Consider the following 21,933-nt stretch of genomic DNA (forward strand, 5'->3'; position numbering starts at 1 on the left):
ATGTGCTAAGCATAAAACGATGTCGTTTTTCTTTTTAGCATTTTCCACTAAAACGGTGAGTTTAATACGTGGAGAAAATCGGTACAACATGGCAGCTCCGACATCCACGTAGGCAGTCTCAGATCGGAATTTAAGTCGGTTGCTCGAATTGCAAAAAATTGGAAGTTTATGTCTGAAATTGCCAAAATTGAAAGTTTGTGTTAAATATTGCCAAACACGCTAAAGTTTTTTGGTGCCTATAAGCCTTTTCAATAATATCACACTGCATCACATATATCAAATAATATTATATTAAAATACTTGACTTTACGAATATCAGAATGTAAAAACTTGTACTCACAGAAACCGTATAACCATGGTATGATTTCGTTAGTGCTCCTTAAGATAAATTCCTTCCAATAACCGCTGACTCTGTTAATTTTTTTGGTCCTCTAACTTGGTAGCTCGACAACTTGTCGAATCTAATTAGGATCAAGATATTAATTCTCTAATTTATAAAATCCTAATTCTAGGATTAACTACAGACCATCTTAATTAAAATTAAATGAGTAATTTTAATCCCAAATACTCGAATCCTTTAATTATCGTTTAAATATCTAATGCTAATTTTACCTGCTTTTCTATATACTTAATACTAATTAAAAATTTATTTTATAACTCTTAAATCATTTCTTTATTAATTAAATTCATACATAATTAATTTATTTAAATTTCATTCTTTTCGCTTTTAGCTTTTTTTTCCATTTTCCATAATATTTATTTAAATATTTAAATTCCACAAATATATTTTAATATATAAAATATATTTCTTTGTATCAAAAATATATACCCTACTTATAAATTATTTATTTAAATACTTAAAATAAATTATAAATTTTGTAAAAATATTATGTTTAATGGAAATATATTTTAATATGTAAGAATACTTAAAATTTTATTTAATAACATTTATAAATTTTCCAAATTTATAAAATCCATTTCCAAAATTATTTTGTCAACTTTTAACTTCTACTTTGTTTCCTTAAAAATATATTAATTATATACGGAGTTTATTTTGTTCGATTTTAGAAATTTACCTAAATACCATTTAAAATTTAATAATTTTTTTGTATCTTACTCTCCTTGGCAACGGTAACCCCATCAAGCACGGTGAGAAAATCACGACCCAAAAATTGAGGGCCGAGACCGGCGCTACAGAATGGGAGTAATAGCTCTGAAACTCGTAGTAAGCCTAAAAACGAGCAGAAATTTTCGCAAATCAAACATAAAACGTTTTCAGAATACTTCTTTAAATGATACGATTACATTTTTCAAATATCAAAATCACTTTCTGAAAACCGATGCAAAACGATCTTTAGAAAACAAGGTCTTATAAAGCGATATCTCATATCCAGCAATCCTCTGTTTCAGCTCATACAAAAAAATATAATCAAACCAATTCCATTCATAGGCAATGGGTAAGGAAATCAAACGAATAAAACATAGTTTTAGAAATTATTAACATACATATATCGTATCATAGTTAACGATCAAAATACTGTTTGATATCAAAAACAATGTTTATATACCGACATCTGCTGACAACTACAACAGGGCTACGAAGTACAACATACATCTACATAGAATTTAAACCATTATAGACTTCTGGAATAAGAATGGAAGTCCAAAACTTTAAATACTTTCACCTGAAACAAGATATTGCTGGGGGATCAGACGATGCTGAGTGAGTTCTTATAATACTGAAGAAAATTAACAAAAACAAAACATCTTTGTATGCATCCAAATACTGAACCGGATGAAACCCTAAGTTCATTATGTTTTTTGTAAATTATGTTTCTCGATTACATTCGTACCTCTTACTTATTCGATCAAAGCTTAGTTATTAGGCCCAAGTCCCATGATATTTTAACCGAATTAACTGGAGAGATATAGGTCCCGAGATAGTTCCACTGAGTTAACCTTGTATCTCGATTGATGTAGTTCCAAGAAAGTTCCACCGAGTTCAACTCGCATCAATCATTTCCTGATGTAGTCTCAAGATAGTTCCACCGAGTTAAACTCGCATCAGTCGATTAAGGAGATTCTTTATGGCTTCATTTCTTATTCAATATTGGTTGTACATTATGTATGGTTAATGTATTATCGTTCATATCTTACGTTTATCGAGTTTATTATGAATGGTGTACACACAGTTCTATTGCTGCCAAATAGATATCTTGTTCCATCAAATCTATATTAGATTTCAAAACATTTAAATGCAATAATGCAATTTAAATAAAGCTTGCGATAAAATAATGCAAGTATTAATAATCGATAGTATAAATATAAACTCACGACTTGCTACTCCAAATACTTCAAATAAGCATAACGATATCTTGATTCGTATATTCTGAGCTCCGTCGATAGTCACTTCGCCGAGTCTATGCAAATTCGTTAACATAACGAATTAATATAATTTCTAAGTACGATTAACTTGTCAAAAAGCTATTTTCAAATCTATTTCGGCTATTAAAAACGCGTGTTTGAAATAGTCCGACCACTAAACAAAATTGACATTCTTAAAGTTCAGAATACCCCTTAAAACTTTTGTTTAGACCTTGGACTGAAACTATCACCCGAAGGTGTCGGAAATTAGCTCGGAAGTTATTTCCTTAGGCTGACTTAAATCTGCAGGGCAGTCTGCACAACAACATGTTTTGCTCCAAATGAATAATTTAGAGTCCAAATTAGGGAATACTTAAACTAAGACAATTGTAGACAACATCTTCCAGTTTATATACCAATAAACAGAGCTCAATTTGGAGTTACACAACTCAAGATATAGCTCTCGTACTATGGCTGTTTTGCACAGCAACGTCTTGCAAAACGTCAAACTATCATTTATAAACTTGGATTGAAACTATTACGCGTTGGAACTAAACCCTGTTGATATCATGTTTCTGTATCAACATAATCCAGCCACAACATTCAATATAACCACTTATAATCTATGCATTAGATACGATCAAACTCATTTAGGCATGAATTACACCCTAGGCCGAACCTATCATTTCATTTCCATTCAACTTCTATCAATCATGTACAACTACAATTCAGTCCTACTTACTCATGATCAAATCCTATAACTATCATTTGAACTTCACATTATCAACCTAACTCTGTGGCCAAATATCTTATCAAAGTTCCATTTCAAAATTTCATCCATGATTCATCATTAATCAACACAATTATGTAATCCTGATTCATCAATCATCAAACATCATGAACCTAAATCAATTGCCAAACCCTAATCCAATTCCCCATTCAATAACACATACACATAATCAAAACTCTCATTCTTCACAAACCAACCATCAATCTCAGCCTATTTTAACAATTCATGCCATTAAACATCATTTTCACCTTTTATAACATCATATTCATCATTAACACTCAAAATCGAAATTAAACTCAAAAAACCTAAAATATTATTAAGCTCTTTATCTTGATCTGTAGGGGTAGACAGTAAGCTTTCGTTTCCCTTTTTCTGTTGCCGCAAGAATCGCTCCGATCGGTCGAGAAACGAAGAAGATATGAACCTTCGAAGATTGTTTCCATGTTAGGTTCAATGGAGAAGATGAGCTACGAGATTTGGTAGCCGAGAATAAGTGATTTTCTGATGTTAAAATGAAATCTTTTAGCTATTTATATTTATGTTAAAAAGCCTTTTTTGGTCCTTAAAGAAATTGGCTTAAACTGATTCAATTCCTAACTTATATTTTATCCAATTTCGTTGATCATTACTCAATTTCTTGACTTTAATAAATTCTATATTATTTATTATCCAAATAAATAATACTACCTTGAAATCTTATTATTTTATTTCCTATAATTTACTTTTAGCAACTTTCGGCTAAAAACGCTCAAATTCCAATTTGAGCTACAACGCTTATTTTTCCTACTTTTTCAGTTCATATTTTTCTTTTACAAATATCAATATCCGATCAATCGATTTTTTACTCTTGAATGCTAATTCCCGTCAATAATTTATTTAAATCATATTTTTCGGGAATTGAAATATTATTTTCCAATTTAAGGATCTAAATGTACTTTAACTCAACTTCTCGATTTTTCGTTGTGCTTAATTTTCAAACTCCCTCGGAAATCCTTTTCCGGTTTATTTTTAATAATATTTCACGGATTTTGACGTGAAAATTATTAGCTCAGAACTTATACCTTAATTTATATTAATTTCCTTCCTTTTCTCTTAGTCCCGCTAATAATCGCTTATACGAATAATAATTTCTATTTCAAATTATTACTTCGTGATCCAATTAATTCTCTTATTCCAATTATATTTCTTAGGTCGGTTTCCAATTCCGACCTACTTGGCCTAAATTCCATAATTTAGGACACATGACACGATCCAATTATCATAATATTCTTAGTGTTATTACAAAAAATCATTGAACATACAATTAAAAAGCTCGGCTGAATGCCTAGAATATGGTCCATCCTCCCACAAACTCCTAGAGTTGACGTAACACACCCAAATCATTGCAAGCATTCCTATAATGAAAAATAAAGAGCCCCCCCACCCCCAACCAATGGAGATGCTAGGAGCATCGTCAGGAGCTTGGCTAGCACGGATCTAGAGCTATAATCAAAAGCACCAACGGTCGCCTTTGGATGGCTACTCAAGTGGATTTCACAAGTGGCAAGGCCAACAAAACTAGTCATCAGCGGATTAGAAGAAACATCCAGAGAAGAAGAAACAATATGAGTTGCTGGGGGAAAAATGTGAGAGAAATTCTTCGGTGGAAGGCTGGGGCGAGCATGCAAAGAAGAAGCAACAAAAGTAGCAATAAAAGACACGAGAGGATAATTCTTTGGTGGAAAGCTAGCGTGCGCAGGTTAGAAAGACAACGTCTTCTTCGCTTGTGGAGGATCTCTACAATCCTCAAGAGGACGTTTCTTCGAGACACTAGGGACCTCTGCCACCAAAGCAGTAGCGCTGAAGGAAGACGAACAATTTCTTGTAGCAACTATAAAAACAAAACGCACATCAGGCTAAAAGGAAAAAGAAGCTTTAGCAAAGTACCAAAACGTTCATAAAAAAGTGTGTGAAGAAATGTCAAATTACCAGCCTGAGGAGCAACTTCATCCACGACAAGAGAGGCAGGTTCAGCCCGACGCCATATATAATCGTTGATATGCATGACATAGGACTTCTTCTCAATATAGAAAACAACAATACAATCCAAAAACGCCTGCTCATCCTCATTAGGATTTGAAAGATTCCGCTTAGGTACAAATGAATGTCATAGTGTAGATCCAAACATATGTTCAAGGTGGAAAATCAAGAAAAACTGTATTTCCACTTCTTTAAAGAATATGGGATGTCCTTGAAAAATTTTCTGCCATATTCAAAACCCACTGTAAAGAAAAGAATCTCGTTCAGGTGAAAAGGGTTATTCGGCTAGTAATGGAGACGCTCTAAGGTCAGATTTCCACCGCAAGACAAATGAAGGGATTTCGGGCAATGATGTGGCAGATAGCATTTAAATGTAATTAGGAAACGGCGTTACCCACAAATTACAAAAAGAAAGAACAAAAGGATTTACGAGATAACGGTGACATGCAAAAAAAAAATGCTCCTCACTTAAAAAATTGTTTAGGGGGAGAAGAGTTAGCAAAAAAAACCCATCGGCATGCAAGAGTAGAAGATAATCCTTTGAAAAACCATGGGAGTCCCGAAAGCCCACAAAAAACGTTTGCTAAAGAGTATCACGATACTTTTTAAGATCTCTGATGGCCTTAGTAAAACCCTCAGACATTGTTTAAGAAGATAAAGAAGACAACGGGAATGCGCAGGAAAAAAAGGTAGAAGGAAGCGAAAGAAGAAAAAGAGTAAGATAGAAAAATAAATAAGTCTAAGAAACAATCATGACAAAATTAGAAGACTAAAGGTTTTTGGGGTATAAATTTTGAATTGGAAGGGAAAACAAAACGACAGTACTAGCCGAAAGTGTGCTAAGAGTATTAAATGTGACATGACAGGCTGTCAACGAGGCGAGTACAAAAAAGAGGAAATTACACTCTATACCTCAACTTTCCTAAAATTATACATTAGTGACTCAACAAAAAATTATGTGCAATAATCTCTCATTAGTTTTTAAAAGTTATCGTTTATACCTCAAAAAAACATTTATTCCCCTTTTACCCCTTCTATCTGCTAACACTGAAAATAGCGTGTATTAAAGTATCTGCTCTACATCATCAATTCGTGGTGCAGTGCTGCGGTCATAGAAAGGGGAAAATAGAGGCGACGGCCTTGTTTCCGGCGAAAGATCAAGTGGTGGCGGAATATCAGAAGGTAGATAATTTGGCAGTGGTAAAATATCAGGATTAGGCGGAGGCGGCGATGTTCCTCACGGTGGTGGTGGAACATCGGACGGAGGAGGTGGAGGCAGTGCGACTAGATAGTTCGGTTGCGGTCTAGGAATTGGTATCTCTGGAGTAATTGGAGGTTGCGTTATGATCTCAGATGGGGTAGTCTCACTGTTGGAAATTCAGATACTTTAGGTAACATTCAAGGGGTAGAAGAATAACTGGGGTTTCTTGGGAATTGCCGTGGATTGTTGCCCGGAATTTCTGGTGGAATAATTTGATCACGCACTCCTACTATACAAGCAGATTTGTAGTGATCATGATTTATTTGTAAAATAGAATTGCTGAATTGTTAATAATTTTCTATTTGTAATTGCAGAGACAAAGGAGAAGGTGATTCTACTAGGTTTGTGTTTGTGTCCAGTTGAATAGAACATTTAAAATTAAAGCTTGTATTTGTTTTATAATTTCATTAAAATGTTATTCGCAAAATCAAAATTAGATATTAGTACAAGTTTAGCTCCATCATCATCTTTGAAAAGATTTGTATACTTGACTTCAAAAAATAGACCTGTATATTTTGTAAAGAGTCCTTCAATATTGACTTGCCTCCTTTTTTTGCAGCTCTTTCTTCAATACTTAAGCTGAAATAGACCCCTCATTTCCAACATTCTATCAAATAGCTATAATATTAAGAATAAACTTATAAAGTGGATATTACTAAAAAAAATTATATTTAGCAGTTGTTAGAAACTTAATATCAACCTTATGTTAACTTCAAATCAACTCTTAATTATTTAATATTTATAACTAATTAATAATTTTTATTATTATATTATATTTTAAATGAAAATATAATAAACTAATTTCAAAACAGATTTTAAATTATAATAGTTTTTTAATTAAATTATCATGTGTTTAATTAAACATGAATTAACTCGTTATTAACTTTAAATTTTAAATATACATGTTTTAGTTTATCATATGTAGCTGAATCACTCGTTGTCAACTTCAATTTAAAATATACATTTATTAATTTATTGTGTGTTTATATAATCATAAATCAACTCGTTGTCAACTTCATTTTTAAATATATATTTATTAATTTATTGTGTGTTCATATAATCATAAATCAACTCGTTGTCAACTTCATTTTTAAATATATATTTATTAGTTTATCGTGTATTTATATAATCACGAATCAATTCATTGTCAACTTTAAATTTTAAATATGCATTTATTAATTTATCATGTGTTTATATAATCATGAGTCAACTCTTTATCAATTTAAAAATACATTTGTTTAGTTTATTATGTGTTTATATAATTACTCAAAGTCAACGCAATGTCAACTCAAAGTCAACTCAATGTAAATTAAATATCAACTAAATGTCAACTCAAAATAAATATTTTGATAAATTATTATAAATTTAAATGAACTTATTTTTTATTATTATACTAAATTTTTTTATATCTAATTTATACCATTACAAATAAACTAATAATAGATTGAAAGTAAATTATTTAAGATTTTTGTGGCGATTTATGTAAATTTAATGTTAACTCAATGTCAACTCAACGTCCACTCAATGTCAACTCAATGTAATCCTAATGTCAATCTGAAGTAACTTTTTAATAAATTATTATAATTTTCAATTTTTTTTATTATGTTAGTAAATTATCTTAAAAAAAATATACCGTCAAAAATAAACTAATAGTAGATTGAACATAAATTTTCAAGATTTTTAGAATGCGTAAATTTTATATAAATTCAATGTCGACTTGATATCAACTGAACGTTAACTCAAGTTTTTTAATTAGTTGATTATAAATTTAAAAATAAATTAGATAATTTCAAATAATTTATTTGAATTTTATGATGTTAAAAGAAACATATTAAATGAAAAATAATTGACATTTTGATGAAATAAACTTAATATCAACTGAATGTCAACTCAAGTTTTTCAATTAGTTGATTATAAATTTTTAAATAAATTAGACTATTAAAAATAATTTATTTGAATTTTATGATGATAAAAAAAAATATTAAGTGAAAAATGTTTGACATTTTGATGAAAGAAACTTAATGTCAACTCAACTTTTTTATTAGTTGATTATAAATTTAAAAATAAATTAAATTATTTAAAATAATTTATTTGAATTTTATGATGCTAAAAAAATATATACATATGATTTGTTTATGATAAAACTTACGTCGAAATAATAGTATGGTGCTTGTTATGCTTCATTTATATATACATATGATTTTTGGAAGGAAAAACCAATGCAATATGACTAGTAATAATGAGACTCCTGCGGAAATTAATTTTTTATTAGTTTATTATATATTGTTGTAATTATATATCAACTCATTGTCAACTCTGAATTTTAAATAGCAGTTCGTAAGGACAACACAAACGTCAAAAGTAGTATGATGCTTATATTGATGTTAATTGTTGCTGGTGTTTATAAGAAAAGGAGTTCTACTAGTCTATTATAAATTTCAAGTAATAATTTTTTTTATTAAAAGTTTATAGTACTTAAAAAATTATAAAATAAAAAACTGAACACATTATAATAGTAAATAATTATTTCAAATAACAATAAAAACTATAACTAGATAATAAAGAAATGGGAAAGTAATTACTAACGATTAATCCATTTTTCTACTCAATCAACATGACAATGGCAAATTCAAAGATAAAATACATAGATGCTTCTTTTCAAAAAAGTAACACAGGTCTCTTTCAATTTTGTTGCCTACCACTTTAGAAAATCACAACATAATTAGATCTGGGGTTTTAGATCTTGAAAGTATTATTTGTGAAATCTATTTTCCACCCGATCTTCAGAGGATTCACCGCTTATACACACAATAATAGCTCTCGATTCCTCCACCTTCCTTTGTGGCTCCATCATTGCTGTATTTTCCGTCGCTGCTGTAATTTCCGTCGCCCGACACGCTTTTTGCCTAGAAAACGGAGTAACAGCGGCACAGAGTAACGACGGAATGGAAGAACGAATGAATGACGAGAATGATGTGACGGCGATGAGAGAAAACGGTGATGATTTGAAGAAAAAGAAGGAAGAAGAAAGGAAGAGTTGTTCATTTTATTTTATATTTAAGTTGGGAGAAAAGTGACACTTTGTAAAGAAGGACAAAATTGTCCTATTTCAATAATGAATCTCCGTGATTTTGGTTTTTAGGTAGTTATGAAAACTTAATTTTTTTATTGAGAGATTTCTGCATATTTCCAATTAGTGATGTATTTATGAAAGCAAATGGACCATTTGGGTTATTTATGTGCTTAACCCTACAAAAAAAGAGGGAAATAATCCGACCCAAAACACAACTTGTTTCCACAAATTCGTATCACCTAAGTATTAAACGATGGAATGCTATAAAATTTCATATCACCAAGGAAAACAAGGACCTATAAAAATCGAACAGTGATCATTCAGAAGGAATACAATTTCTTACTTAAATATATATTGGATTTACCTATTTCACCTTTACTAACTTTAGTACCAGAGTGGATACAAGGCCTAAAATCCATTTTCTCTAGAGAAAATGTCATGAAATCCCTCAAAAATTGAAAAGTTTATGTTAGTGGCCCATGATTTCATTTTTTGCAAAAATCTCTCAAATTTTAAAAAAACTTTCCATGCCTACCTTTTTATAATTACTCTTCCTATTTTATCCCTATGGTGTATTTTACCTATTGTGTTTTTGTTACACTCAATAATTTCCCCATTTTTTATAAATCAAACCATTGATCGAAATATTATTGACCGGACCATTGCCGGTCAACAGAAGTCAACGACCGGTCAACGTTGCGGTCAACGGAAGTCAACGGCCGGTCGACATCAGGTAGGACCATTGCTGGTCGGATCAACAATAGTTTGTGGTCTAACCATTTTTAATGGTTGAACCAATGTTGGTTAGATAATTAAAAATTAAATAAAACACCATTTTATGGATAAGGGGATTTGAACCCTTGCCCTCTTCAATGAAAGATTTTGTACTTTGCCATCAAGGCAATGCCTTATTGTTTTCAATGTTTGCTCTATATAATATATATATAACTGATTATAAATTTAATTTAATTTATTAAAATGAAATTAGTTCTACAGTACAAATTAAATAAAATATAAATATCTACTTAAATTAAATTTACTATAAATATAATATTAAATTAGTCTAATTTAATTTATTTATTAAAAAATTACATAATAAAAAAATAAAATTATTTATATTTCACTTTTTATTAATACATGAGTAAAACTAGTAAGATTTTTCACTTGTTAAAATTGAAAAATATATTTTGTTTGTTAAAATTAATAAATATGGTGGTTCGGTGGTCGGACCGAAGTGGTCATGGTCGGATACGTGGTAGTGGTACCCGTCGTGGTATGCGTAAACTCAATATCAACTCAATGTCAACTTCATTATTTATACTACTAAAAATAATTTATGAAATGAGACATAAATTAATAGTAATTTGAATTAAACTATCTAAGGTTTTATTAAAATGAACAAAAAGTAAATTTAAAATAAGTGAACTGAATATCAACTCAATATCAACTCAATGTGAACTCAATGTAAACTTAATTTGAACTCAATATAAATTTAATGTCAACTTAATATCAGCGCAATGTAAATTTAACATTAACTCAACGTCGACTCAATGTTAACGCAATGTAAACGTAATGTCAACTCAATGTAAACCTAATGTCAACTCCATATAAACCTAATGTCAACTCCATATAAACCTAATGTCAACTCAATGTAAATTTAATATCAATATGAAGTAGTTTTTTAGTAAATTGTTTTAATTTTAAAATGTAAACTAATATTAACTCAATGTAAACTTAATAACTCAATGTTGACTGAATGTGAACCTAATGTCTACTCAATGTAGACTTGATATAAACTACGTGTCAATTCAAAATAATCTTTTTAGTAAAATATTATAATTTTAAAAATTAACTTAATATCAACTCAAGGTCGACTCAATGTCTACTTAATGACGACTCAATGTAAACCTAACGTCAATTCAATATAATCTTAATGTCAATTCAATATAATTATAATATCAACTCAATGTAAACTTAATAACTCAACGTTGAATCAATGTCAACTCAATGTGAACCTAATTTTCACTCAATGTCAACTCAATGTAAACTTAATAACTCAACATTGAATCAATGTCAACTCAATGTGAACCTAATGTTCACTAAATGTCAACTCAATGTGAACCTAATGTTCACTCAATGTCAACTCAATGTAAACTTAATATAAACTACATGTCAATCCAAAGTAATTTTTTTAGTAAAATATTATATTTTTAAAAATTAACTTAATATCAACTCAAGGTCGACTCAATGTCTACTTAATGACGACTCAATATAAACCTAACGTCAATTCAATATAATCCTAATGTCAACTCAATATAATTATAATATTAACTCAATGTAAACTTATTGTCAATCTGAAGTAATCTTTAGTAAATTATTTTAATTTTGAAATGTAAATTAATATCAACTCAATATAAACTTAGTAACTCAACGTTGACTCAATGTCAAACTAATGTAAACTCAATGTCAACTCATTGTAAATTATATGTCAATGCAAGGTAATTTTTTTAATAAATTATTATAATTTTAAAAATTAACTTACTATCAACTCAATTAACTTATATAATCTATTTTGAATTTTTGTCGAGTTGATATTAAGTTAATTGTGTTTGTAATACATAATTTATAAAATCTATTTAACTTAATTTATTTTAAGTTAATATTTAATTTACACAACTATTAATTTAATTAGAGTAATTTAATTTAAATTTTGACAAGAGTAATATCTTATTAGTGTTTTGTAATATATATCATTTATAATCAACCATTTTAATAGGTTATATTTAGTTTATATGCTTTTTTATACATTATTAAAGAGTACATGTATTTATATTAAAAAGTAAATAAAGACAACAAGCATATCTTGCCTTGGTGGTTAAGCACATGGATAAATAATGAGAGGTCATGGGTTCGAATCCCATTAAAAGCAAAAATATATTTTATTAATTCTTTTAAAATCTCACCACTACAGTTGACCACCGCTGACCGTCCGTTGACCGAGCTGACCGAGCGTTGACCGCCGTTGACCGGGCGTTTGCCGGTCGGTCGGGCCGGAATTTGACCGGTTGTCGGTTGTGGTTGGTTGGTTGGTCTAACCAAACCCATATTTGCCACGTGTCAACATTTTATTAACTAAAATATAGACCAATGAGATGTTGCCAAATAGTGAGGATAATATTGTCTTTTTTTTTTAATTTTAGATTATGAGGGATTCTTAAAAACTTTTTTTTTTTGGGAGATTTTTGCCAAAATCAAAATGGTGAGGGAAAAATGAAACACTAAACACTTTTGAGGGATTTGTGTAAAAAACCCTTTTCTCTATTCATTTCAAATATCTAAGAGATCCAAATCATCCTAAATTTAGGACTTCCATCCTCGGATACATCAAAAACTGATTTTGATGAATTCTTAAGTCAGATTAGGCCTTTAAGCAAGGGAAATTTTATAATAAAAAAACACCTTTTAAAATTTTATTTGTAGTTCATGTTTTAAAATTTTATGTTCTTACTCTTTTAATGTAATGTTTTTAAAACTACTCATCATTACTTTCTTTTAGTTTTTTTTAACTATTTCTTTATTTCATATTCTAATTTTGCGATTTTGTTTTCTCCTCTAAGTTGATTTTTCTCCAAAAGAGTTTTTTATCGACGGTTTTTTTATTTTGCAATTTTCAACATATATAGTCTTTCAACAGATTCCCCCTCTTCATGATGAATTTCATTTATTTTATTTTGGATATTTATTCGTTCTTATGTTTAATTCATTGATAGTTTATTTTTATTTTTTTGAACTTTATTATACATATTTGAAACATACCAAATGTATCTAAAACTATTTCCAATGTAGTTGAAATTTCGTGAAACTATTTTAGTTTGAACTATTTATGAAACCTCTTATAATATGTCTTAGAACCTAATAAAAACGGGCAGAGTGTTTTAAAAACTATTAGAAAATAATTTGAAAATCTTTTGAACTATTTTAAAAACTGTATTTAGAAAATCTTGAAGTGGTTTTAGAAAATAATGGAACTATTTTTTTTAAAACCGTTGAAAAATTATTTATATAAAATATTTGAAATCGTTTGAAACAGTTTCAAAAGTTGTTTTAGAAAATATTTATGAAAATGACTAGAAATTATTTTTAGAATCTGCTAAAAACCATTGAAACTGTTTTAGAGTAAAACACGTGGAAGTCAAATGTGGAGTAAGAAAAAAAACAAAAAGATAAACTTTTAAGACGTACAATAAAATATAAAAATCAGTTGAGAGAGTAGAAATTTAAAAATATAAATAATTACATATTTTAACCTTTTTTTTATAAAAATCCATTTTTAACAATATGAAGGGAACATAAGATGGACAATTTAATTTCAATTTTCTGCGGTCCAGTGAAAATTATGCTAAATATGAAAGGTAAAAATATCGTTTTAGAACATCCCAAATGCACTCTTTAAAAATATAAAACTCTATAATTTAAAGAATTTGATGCAAAATATAAATTTCAATGGACTCACTATATTTAAAATTTAGAGTAGAGAGTGAATTTAGCTCTCCACATGTAGAGAGCCAAATTCACTCTCTACTTCAAGTTTTATTAACAAAAATTCAAATTTTAAAATGATTTTGATGATTTTTGCTTTTGAAAATATAATTTTATCTTATTTTCAATATTTAAAAGTAATAAAATAAACAAATTACAAATAAATAAATTAATAGATTAACATTATTTAATATCTATAAAAATAAAATAAATTAAAAAATTATGAAATGAAGAGTCTATTGAACTAAAACTAAAAATTATATTTTTTATTTTTGAGATGCATTCTATTTTGCAAAAGATACTCTCTATTATAAAGAGTGTCATTGGAGATGTTCTTATAGCGTTAGACATGTATCTTGTGAAAAAATGAGATTTATATAGGGCTTTTTACACAAACAACCTACTTTCCCAAATTTTTAACTTTTGTAGAGATGCAGGTTTGGTTTTTCTAAACTATCATGTGCGGACTGAATTATAACTTTTATACGGACTCTATATATTAAACCCTAACAGCATACAAATCATAATTTCAATTATTTTCTCTCTCCTCATCATTCAATTCTCTCTTCCTCTCAGTTCATCTTCCTCTCTTTTTTTTACCGTTCGCCGTCTTCCGCTGAGCCGTCCTCTATTCCTCCGCTCCTCCGCCATCGTTCTCATCACCGTCTCTGTTGTCATCTTCGTCAACGCCATCATCTCCTCTGCTCATCGTCGTCATCTATTTGATTTCAGATCTATAATTTATTCATTCTTCTTCTTCTTCTTCTTCTTTTTTATTTTCAGATCTACAATTTTTTTACTGTTTTTTCACCATTAAACATGTATAGAGATTATATTTTAAGAATATAATGCTAATTTCATGTTATGTAATGTAAATTAATGGTTATATGGAATAAATTTTTGTTATTTCTGCATTTTTTTTGTGTTTGGTTATATTCCTGTGTTTTTTTATTCTGCAGTTCGATTTATTGATGATGGTTGATTGCTGAAATATTATAATATTACAGTGTTGTTGATTTTATGTTGATTTTATGTTGATAATCAGTTGGTATTTTCTTAATTTTAACATTGAAAAATTTATTCTAAAAAAAATATATTAGTAAATTAGATAATTTTGTGCGTGAAATAACTAAAAAAAACAAAATTTAAATGAGATTAGATAAGGATATGTTAGCATTATCATGTTGACATGTTGTTGATTTCTTGTTAATATTTTATCGATTATTACAATTTTTCAAAAAATTATGTTTTATTTTATTCCTTATGTTGATTCGTTGTTGATTTATTGTTGACATTATGTTGATATGTATTTCAACTTTTTTTGATTTTCAATTTTATGTTGACATGTTGTTGATATACTGTTGATAACATGTTGATTTCTCAATCATTGAAAGAAAAATAAAGTTAGTCTTAAATTGATGTATTAATGAACTATTGATATGTTTTTGATTATATGTTGATTGTTTTTGACTTAAATCAATCAATGTTCTCATTTTACAAACATTTTGATTAAATTAGCATTAATTGTTGATTCGTTGTTGATTTATTGTTGACATTATGTTGATAAGTATTTTAACTTTTTTTGATTTTCAATTTTATGTTGACATGTTGTTGATATACTGTTGATAACATGTTGATTTTTCAATCATTAAAACAAAAGTAAAGTTAGTCTTAAATTATTGTATTGATGAGCTGTTGACATGTTTTTGATAATATGTTGATTGTTTTTGACTTAAATCAATCGATGTTCTTGTTTTACAAACATCTTGACTAAATTAGCATTAATTGTTGATATCATGTTGACATTATATTGATAACTTGTTAATATGATAGTAGTAATTCTACTAAAGAACAACAAAGGTACAAAATGTTTAAAATAAATGAATCAGATAAAGACATTAGCAGAGTAAGTAATCAAAACAATATGAAAAAACAACAATAATAATTCAAATGAAAAAATAAAATTATTCTTACATATAAAAATAAAAAAATATTAAATATACACCAACACAACAGTTCCCAAATTAAAGAAATTTATTTCAATATTTTTTTTTTCCTCAATTCTCTTTGCAGCTGCACAGTTTCTTCAAAATCACTTGTATAATTGTTTTGCGTTCCACCTCTCACACCTAATTAAATTTCGACAAAGACGGTTATGATACAGTTTCATTTCATCCAACAAAAATTTATTTCACATACAATATTATCTTATTTGTCAATGTTAAAATAAAAAGAATCAGTAGATATCAACATAATATCAACATAAAATCAACATAAAATCAACAACACTGTAACATTACAATAATTCAGCAATCAATCATCATCAACAAATCGTTCTGCAGAATAAAAAAAAGCAGAAATACAACAAAACATAAAAAAATACAGAAATGACAGAATTTTATTATATAAAATCACAAAATTATTTTATATAACATGAAATAAGTATTAGATTATTTAAAAATACTCTTTTTACATGTTTAATGGTGAATCAACAGTAAAAGATAAACAAATTACAGATCTGAAAATAAAAAAAAAGAACAAAAAATTTCAGATCTAAAATTAAAAAGATAAAAGAAAGATGGCGCGGCGAGACAAAGGCGGGACGAGGGAGGCGAAACGGCGAAGGCGGAACGGCGAAGGCAGAACGGCGGAACGGAGGAGGCGGAACGGCGGAAGCGAAGGAGTAGAAATCGTGAAAATTTTCTTTCACAGCTCAAAAGAAATCGTGGAGAAGAAGAATGATTGAGAGAAATAAGAAAAATCGTATAAAAGAAAGGAATTTGAAGTACAAGTTATCAAAGTAAGAAAATGAGGCAGGTAAAATAAAGATTTGGGTTGGGCCGTATAAAAAAAATAGTGGCTGATTTCCTATATTTTATATAAAAAGCCCATTTATATAATGGAGCTTTTGGGCCTTTTAACCAGATTCAAAACAAAGTGAACGGTTTGGTCCTAAATTTAGATAAATCTGAGTCCAATACTTGCATGAGTGACTGCATTCTTTTTCCTTTCAAAACAACTACCATAGTACCATGATGATCTAAAAATTAAGGTTTCATTTTTGTATTGTATTTCTCTTTTGTAATACCTCTATTTCTTAAATTGTCTATAAAAATAGGTTATCTATTTTTCTGCATAAATATGTTTTCTATTTTGTATTAAAATACGCTCTGTAGTAGCTTTATATTAGCTGCTCTTTTTGGTGGATTCTTGATAAAGATTTTAATAATTAAAAAAAAAACATATTTTAAAAAAAAAATCAGAAAAATCTTTTTAAAAAATTGCAAGGAGTGTAACTTGCTTAAATTATTAATATCTAAAACCCCAAAAAATAAAATAAGGAGCCTTTAAAATAAACCCCCAAAAATGCATTTCAATCAGTAACTTGTATTTTTGATTTTAAACCAATTGAGATAAGTTTGGGATGGTTTATACAACAACAAATGTAACAATGCTATGAAATCAATCATATATTTTACTTTATTCTTTTACAAAATAAATCTTGTTTTGTTCAGTTATTATCATTGAATGAATAATAATCATTTTCATTCAATTGTAAAATAGATAAAATTAAGAACGAAAAAAACAATTGTAAAAGAGCCATGATATAAATTTTCAATCTAGAAAATCAAGCATTACAATACCACTCTTTTAAAAACCGAACCGCTACCTGAACCAGATGAGATGGCATCTCATGGTTCAAGCAATAAAATTTAATTCAACTGGCTTGTTCAATTGATTAGTGAAAAATGGTTTGTTTCTTTTTATTTATTATTAACAGACTGATAATTTACCGGTGTAATTATTCCAAACTCCACTCAGACAAATCAGACTCTGGTCTGACTTGATTTTTGATTCTCGGCTCCTTTCAGACCGAAACAGCCATCTGTTTCCGGTTTAACCAGTCCAATCAGCCAACAACACTTATTTGATTTAAAACCCAGTAAAATATAGAACAAAGATGAAAACTAAAATTACAGCACATACAGAGGGGCTACAGTATTAAACTAGAAAATTCAACACAAGTACCTATAACTATTCTAACCATGAAGAAACTAAAAAACTAAAATTACCATAAGCTAGAAGCCGAACTTACATATGATTCTACCTTAATTCGATACGCTAGAAGCCGAAACATAGAGATGCTGCTAGCATGCTTGTTAAAGGAACGGATATATTGTCATCAACAGTCTCGGTAGTTGGAAGGGACTCTACTAATGTTGACACTAAAGCAACCCAAGCAACCCTTAGAACAGTCGATATCCATTCCAACTCGAAATATCCCAAAGCTGAATAGTAGTACAACATCCTACGTCGAAAACAAAAATGTTATGCCAACCAAAAGATAAATATTAACGAGCAGAATCAATTAAACAGGTCTTTACAAAGATTCGAGATAAAGTGTACCCGATCGAAATCAAGAATCCGGAAATGAACATGGATATGCTTCCCACCCAGCTCTTGTTTTGATTATACGGAAGTTTCATTGATCCAAATTTTCTTCCCATTATATCGGCCACACCTAAACAGAGCCGACTAAACTAAAGTCTGTCATTAGAAAACTAAAGCTAGAAATTGAACTTCTAAGTGAGTAAGATTATTTTTACCATCCCCACCACACATCATCGCCAGAGATATCAACCCAACAGGAGATTCACGCCAAAAGACCAAAGAACATACAATTAATACAATGACATAATATAATGGACCTTTTAGCAATTCCCTGCAAAAACAAAATATGCAGCTTTAATTCTACAAAAAAAACTGTAAACTAGGATTATGCACCAATTCAGTATGGTCAGTTCGGTTGGAGAATAGTCAAAATCAACAAAATCAAATTTGTAACGACCAAACCAAAATACATGATTGGGTTCAGTAACTTGGTTTGGTTAATTTTAAATTAAATATTGTACACTAGATTTTAATCAAAGGAACCAAACTGCACCGAAAAACTAAAAAAATTAAACCTATTATACCAAATTGAATTCAGTTCAATCTTTAATTTTGATTTAGTTTTGCACGGTCCTACCGCCAACTACAAAAGGAAAGCTTAGATATCAATTTTCTCGTAATTTATGAGGGTCAGTCCATTCTATTTAACTTGTTGCCTACTTAGCCTATACTTTAAGTTGCACGAAAACTTCTCCAATCCTATGTTTCGACATTTCAATTCTACTTCTAAAAGTAAAACCCTTCAAAAGCTTCATGTATTGTTAAAGGAAAATATATTTCAGCATATCCTATATCGGTATTTGCATTTCCACATTTTTGTTTCGGTACTACATAGCCCACAACTATTATAAAATAGCTAATCAGCTACATTGTAAATTCATCTCTTATTAGGCCAAAAAGCTAAAACTGAAATATATGATATGATTCAAATTGACATTTAAGCTCTACCATAACCAGGAGACAGTATTGATAAACTGAAGGGAATAATTACTCTGGGTTTCCTTCTCGAGTGACGGATTTGATAAGCCCTTCATCGGTAGCCAAAGAAAGTCCATGAATTACAAGCCTTGAGCCATTAATAAGTGGGACTATAGAAGCAAAGTAGCGAGCCTCCGGCGAGTTGCTATTCTAGGATTCAAAATAACCACATCAGAATTAAACTTATGGCGATTTAATCTCTTAAATCCACAATTTTAAACATTTTGGTCTGTCAACTTTAAAAACTGAGACAAATATATCAAGTCCTCAATTTAAACCTATTTCCGAACATATTATCTTCATTTTAGATACACCTAACTCGTCCTAGATTGAAATAAAAAAATCTATTGCGTAATCAAAAATTTATAGAAATAAATTCCGAGAATAGGTACAATTGGATATTATTATCTAAATTATAAAATTGACGAATCAGCATGTTTTAATTATTTTTTTGGAATATATTTAAAAAAGGCTTAGTTGCTCTAAAAATGATGAATTTTAGGGTGTATTAACACGAATTTTCAATATTGGCAATTTAATACATGAACTGTCATTTCACCGAACAATATTCCGTCAAAAATATATTGATGTGCATGTTGGAATAAACACAATTTCGCGTCCACTTAACCTATTCTTATGAAAAATTTAATCAGGATCTAAAATTGCAAAAATTCGAAAGTTGGTGTCTGATATTGCCGAAATTGAAAGTTTGTACTCTCTCCGTCTCGTTTAAGAAGGGACATATCATATTTTTTGTTGTCCCATATAAGAAGGCCAACTCGTGTTTTCCGTGTAAATTTATATTAAACTTCCATTTTTACCCTTTTAGAAATCATCAATTACATTAAATAAAAATTTAATTTACAGTGCAATTGTGGTTCCAACGCACTATGCAACTCTATAATTAATTTTCCTACTTGACAAATATGATAGACTAATTTGCTTCTTTTTGGAAAGATAAATATCCTTTGTTTGGATAATATAAATTCCTATATTTAGAATTGTGCAATGATTTTTTGTGCATGGCACAATTAATCAAATTCTCCAATTAATATCCACTTGCTAGTTTATAGCAATTGATCATATTAACGTGCATTTTCTTTAGCAAAATCAATAATTAATAAGGGTAGATATGGAATAAAATAAAGTTGTCTTATTTTATTAATCTTGGTGCAAAATCCATTCGTCCCTTCTTAAATGGGACGGAGTGAGTAATTTTTTTAAACAATTAAGCTTTGATAAAATGAACAAAATCAATGACGGAGGGAGGGGTATGATGGGGAACGGGGATGGCCTTGGCCCTCCCTGAATTTTGAAAAATAGCTAAATTAGCATGGAATCTTTTTTTATTATGCAATTTGGCACTCCTCAACTTTTAAATATTATCTCCAATATATAGTGCATATTACGATTTGGCCCTCCCGGTATAGAAATCCAGACTCCGTCACTGATCAAAATTATATATATAAAAAAATTATTTTGCCTAAACTAATTACTTAGCAAATTTTTGATTATAATTATATCATACCTGAAAATAGGCCAAGAAATTGCGAAAAGCACTCCGGATAGTATATGAACAAGTTTTCTACTCAATTTCTGTCGCCATTACTGAACAAATATTAGCTTTTAAACAACAATAAATCAATTCAATTTAAATTAGAAATACATTTTTTTATAATCTAATGAATCAACTACAGTTCATAATAGGTACCTGATGGATAATGTTACGCTGAGTGAGAGTATCGAAGGTGAGAACAAGGCCATAAGCGCCGGTGAGTACAGCAGCAGTAGCTCCGGCGTCTTGAAGAAAAGTTGTACTTCCGGCGGTCATGGCGGCGGCGGTGGAGAAGCAGCGGGGAGTTGTGAGAGCATATTGGCGGCGGCGGAGAATCTGATGAGAAATGTGGAGGTGGCGGTGAGAGAGAGTAGGAATGGGAGTGGCCGTTAGATGGAAGGGAAAAGAGTTCATTTTGGTTACCAGAAATAATCAGTGGCTGGCACCAACTCTTAAGAAGATGATGGTGGTGATGATGACGTGGATGAATTGATGGTTAATTGAATGCACATGTTTTTGTTGTGTTGTACTTTTGTCTCGGTTGTTTTTAGGTAAACAAGTAAAGACCTTTTTGTAGTACTTTGAATTTATTTCAATTATAGTAAACTTTCTAATAATTAAGAGCATCTCCAATGTGATCTTTAAAATAAAAAACATCTTCATTAAATAAAGGCTTATCTCTTTAAAATCCCCCCACCTTTTATCTCCAATTTATTTGCACCCTCACGTTGTAAAACCACCAAATATACCTAAATTACGACCTTTCACTTTCAATTGCACCCTCAAGCATTAAATTGACATCTTTTCACTTAAAAAAAGTTCAAATCAATACTTTAAATTTTAGCATATATTTTAAAATAGGACTTAATATTTTATTTAAAACAAAAATAAACCTATTTTTT

At 29.4% G+C, this 21,933-nt stretch overlaps 1 protein-coding gene across 2 annotated transcripts; it reads right to left on the reverse strand.

The window, feature by feature from the left end:
• Nucleotides 1-17,956: 17,956 nt before the first annotated feature.
• LOC126660618 (probable phytol kinase 1, chloroplastic) lies at nucleotides 17,957-21,530 on the reverse strand. 2 transcript variants are annotated; one of them, XM_050354189.2, is made up of 6 exons: nucleotides 21,188-21,526; nucleotides 21,005-21,072; nucleotides 19,490-19,621; nucleotides 18,654-18,769; nucleotides 18,454-18,568; nucleotides 17,957-18,355 (listed from the first exon to the last, which is right to left on the reverse strand). In XM_050354189.2, exons 1-6 carry the CDS (start codon nucleotides 21,443-21,445, stop codon nucleotides 18,169-18,171), a joined length of 876 nt encoding a protein of 291 aa, XP_050210146.1. In that variant the 5' UTR covers nucleotides 21,446-21,526; the 3' UTR covers nucleotides 17,957-18,168. The 2 variants fall into 2 exon arrangements, with proteins under 2 accessions (XP_050210146.1, XP_050210147.1); XM_050354190.2 differs by lacking the exon at nucleotides 21,005-21,072 and having other exon boundaries at nucleotides 19,490-19,626; nucleotides 21,188-21,530.
• Nucleotides 21,531-21,933: the final 403 nt, after the last annotated feature.

Source organism: Mercurialis annua, linkage group LG8 (assembly GCF_937616625.2).
Source record: "Mercurialis annua linkage group LG8, ddMerAnnu1.2, whole genome shotgun sequence".
NCBI classification, from domain to species: Eukaryota; Viridiplantae; Streptophyta; class Magnoliopsida; order Malpighiales; family Euphorbiaceae; genus Mercurialis; species Mercurialis annua.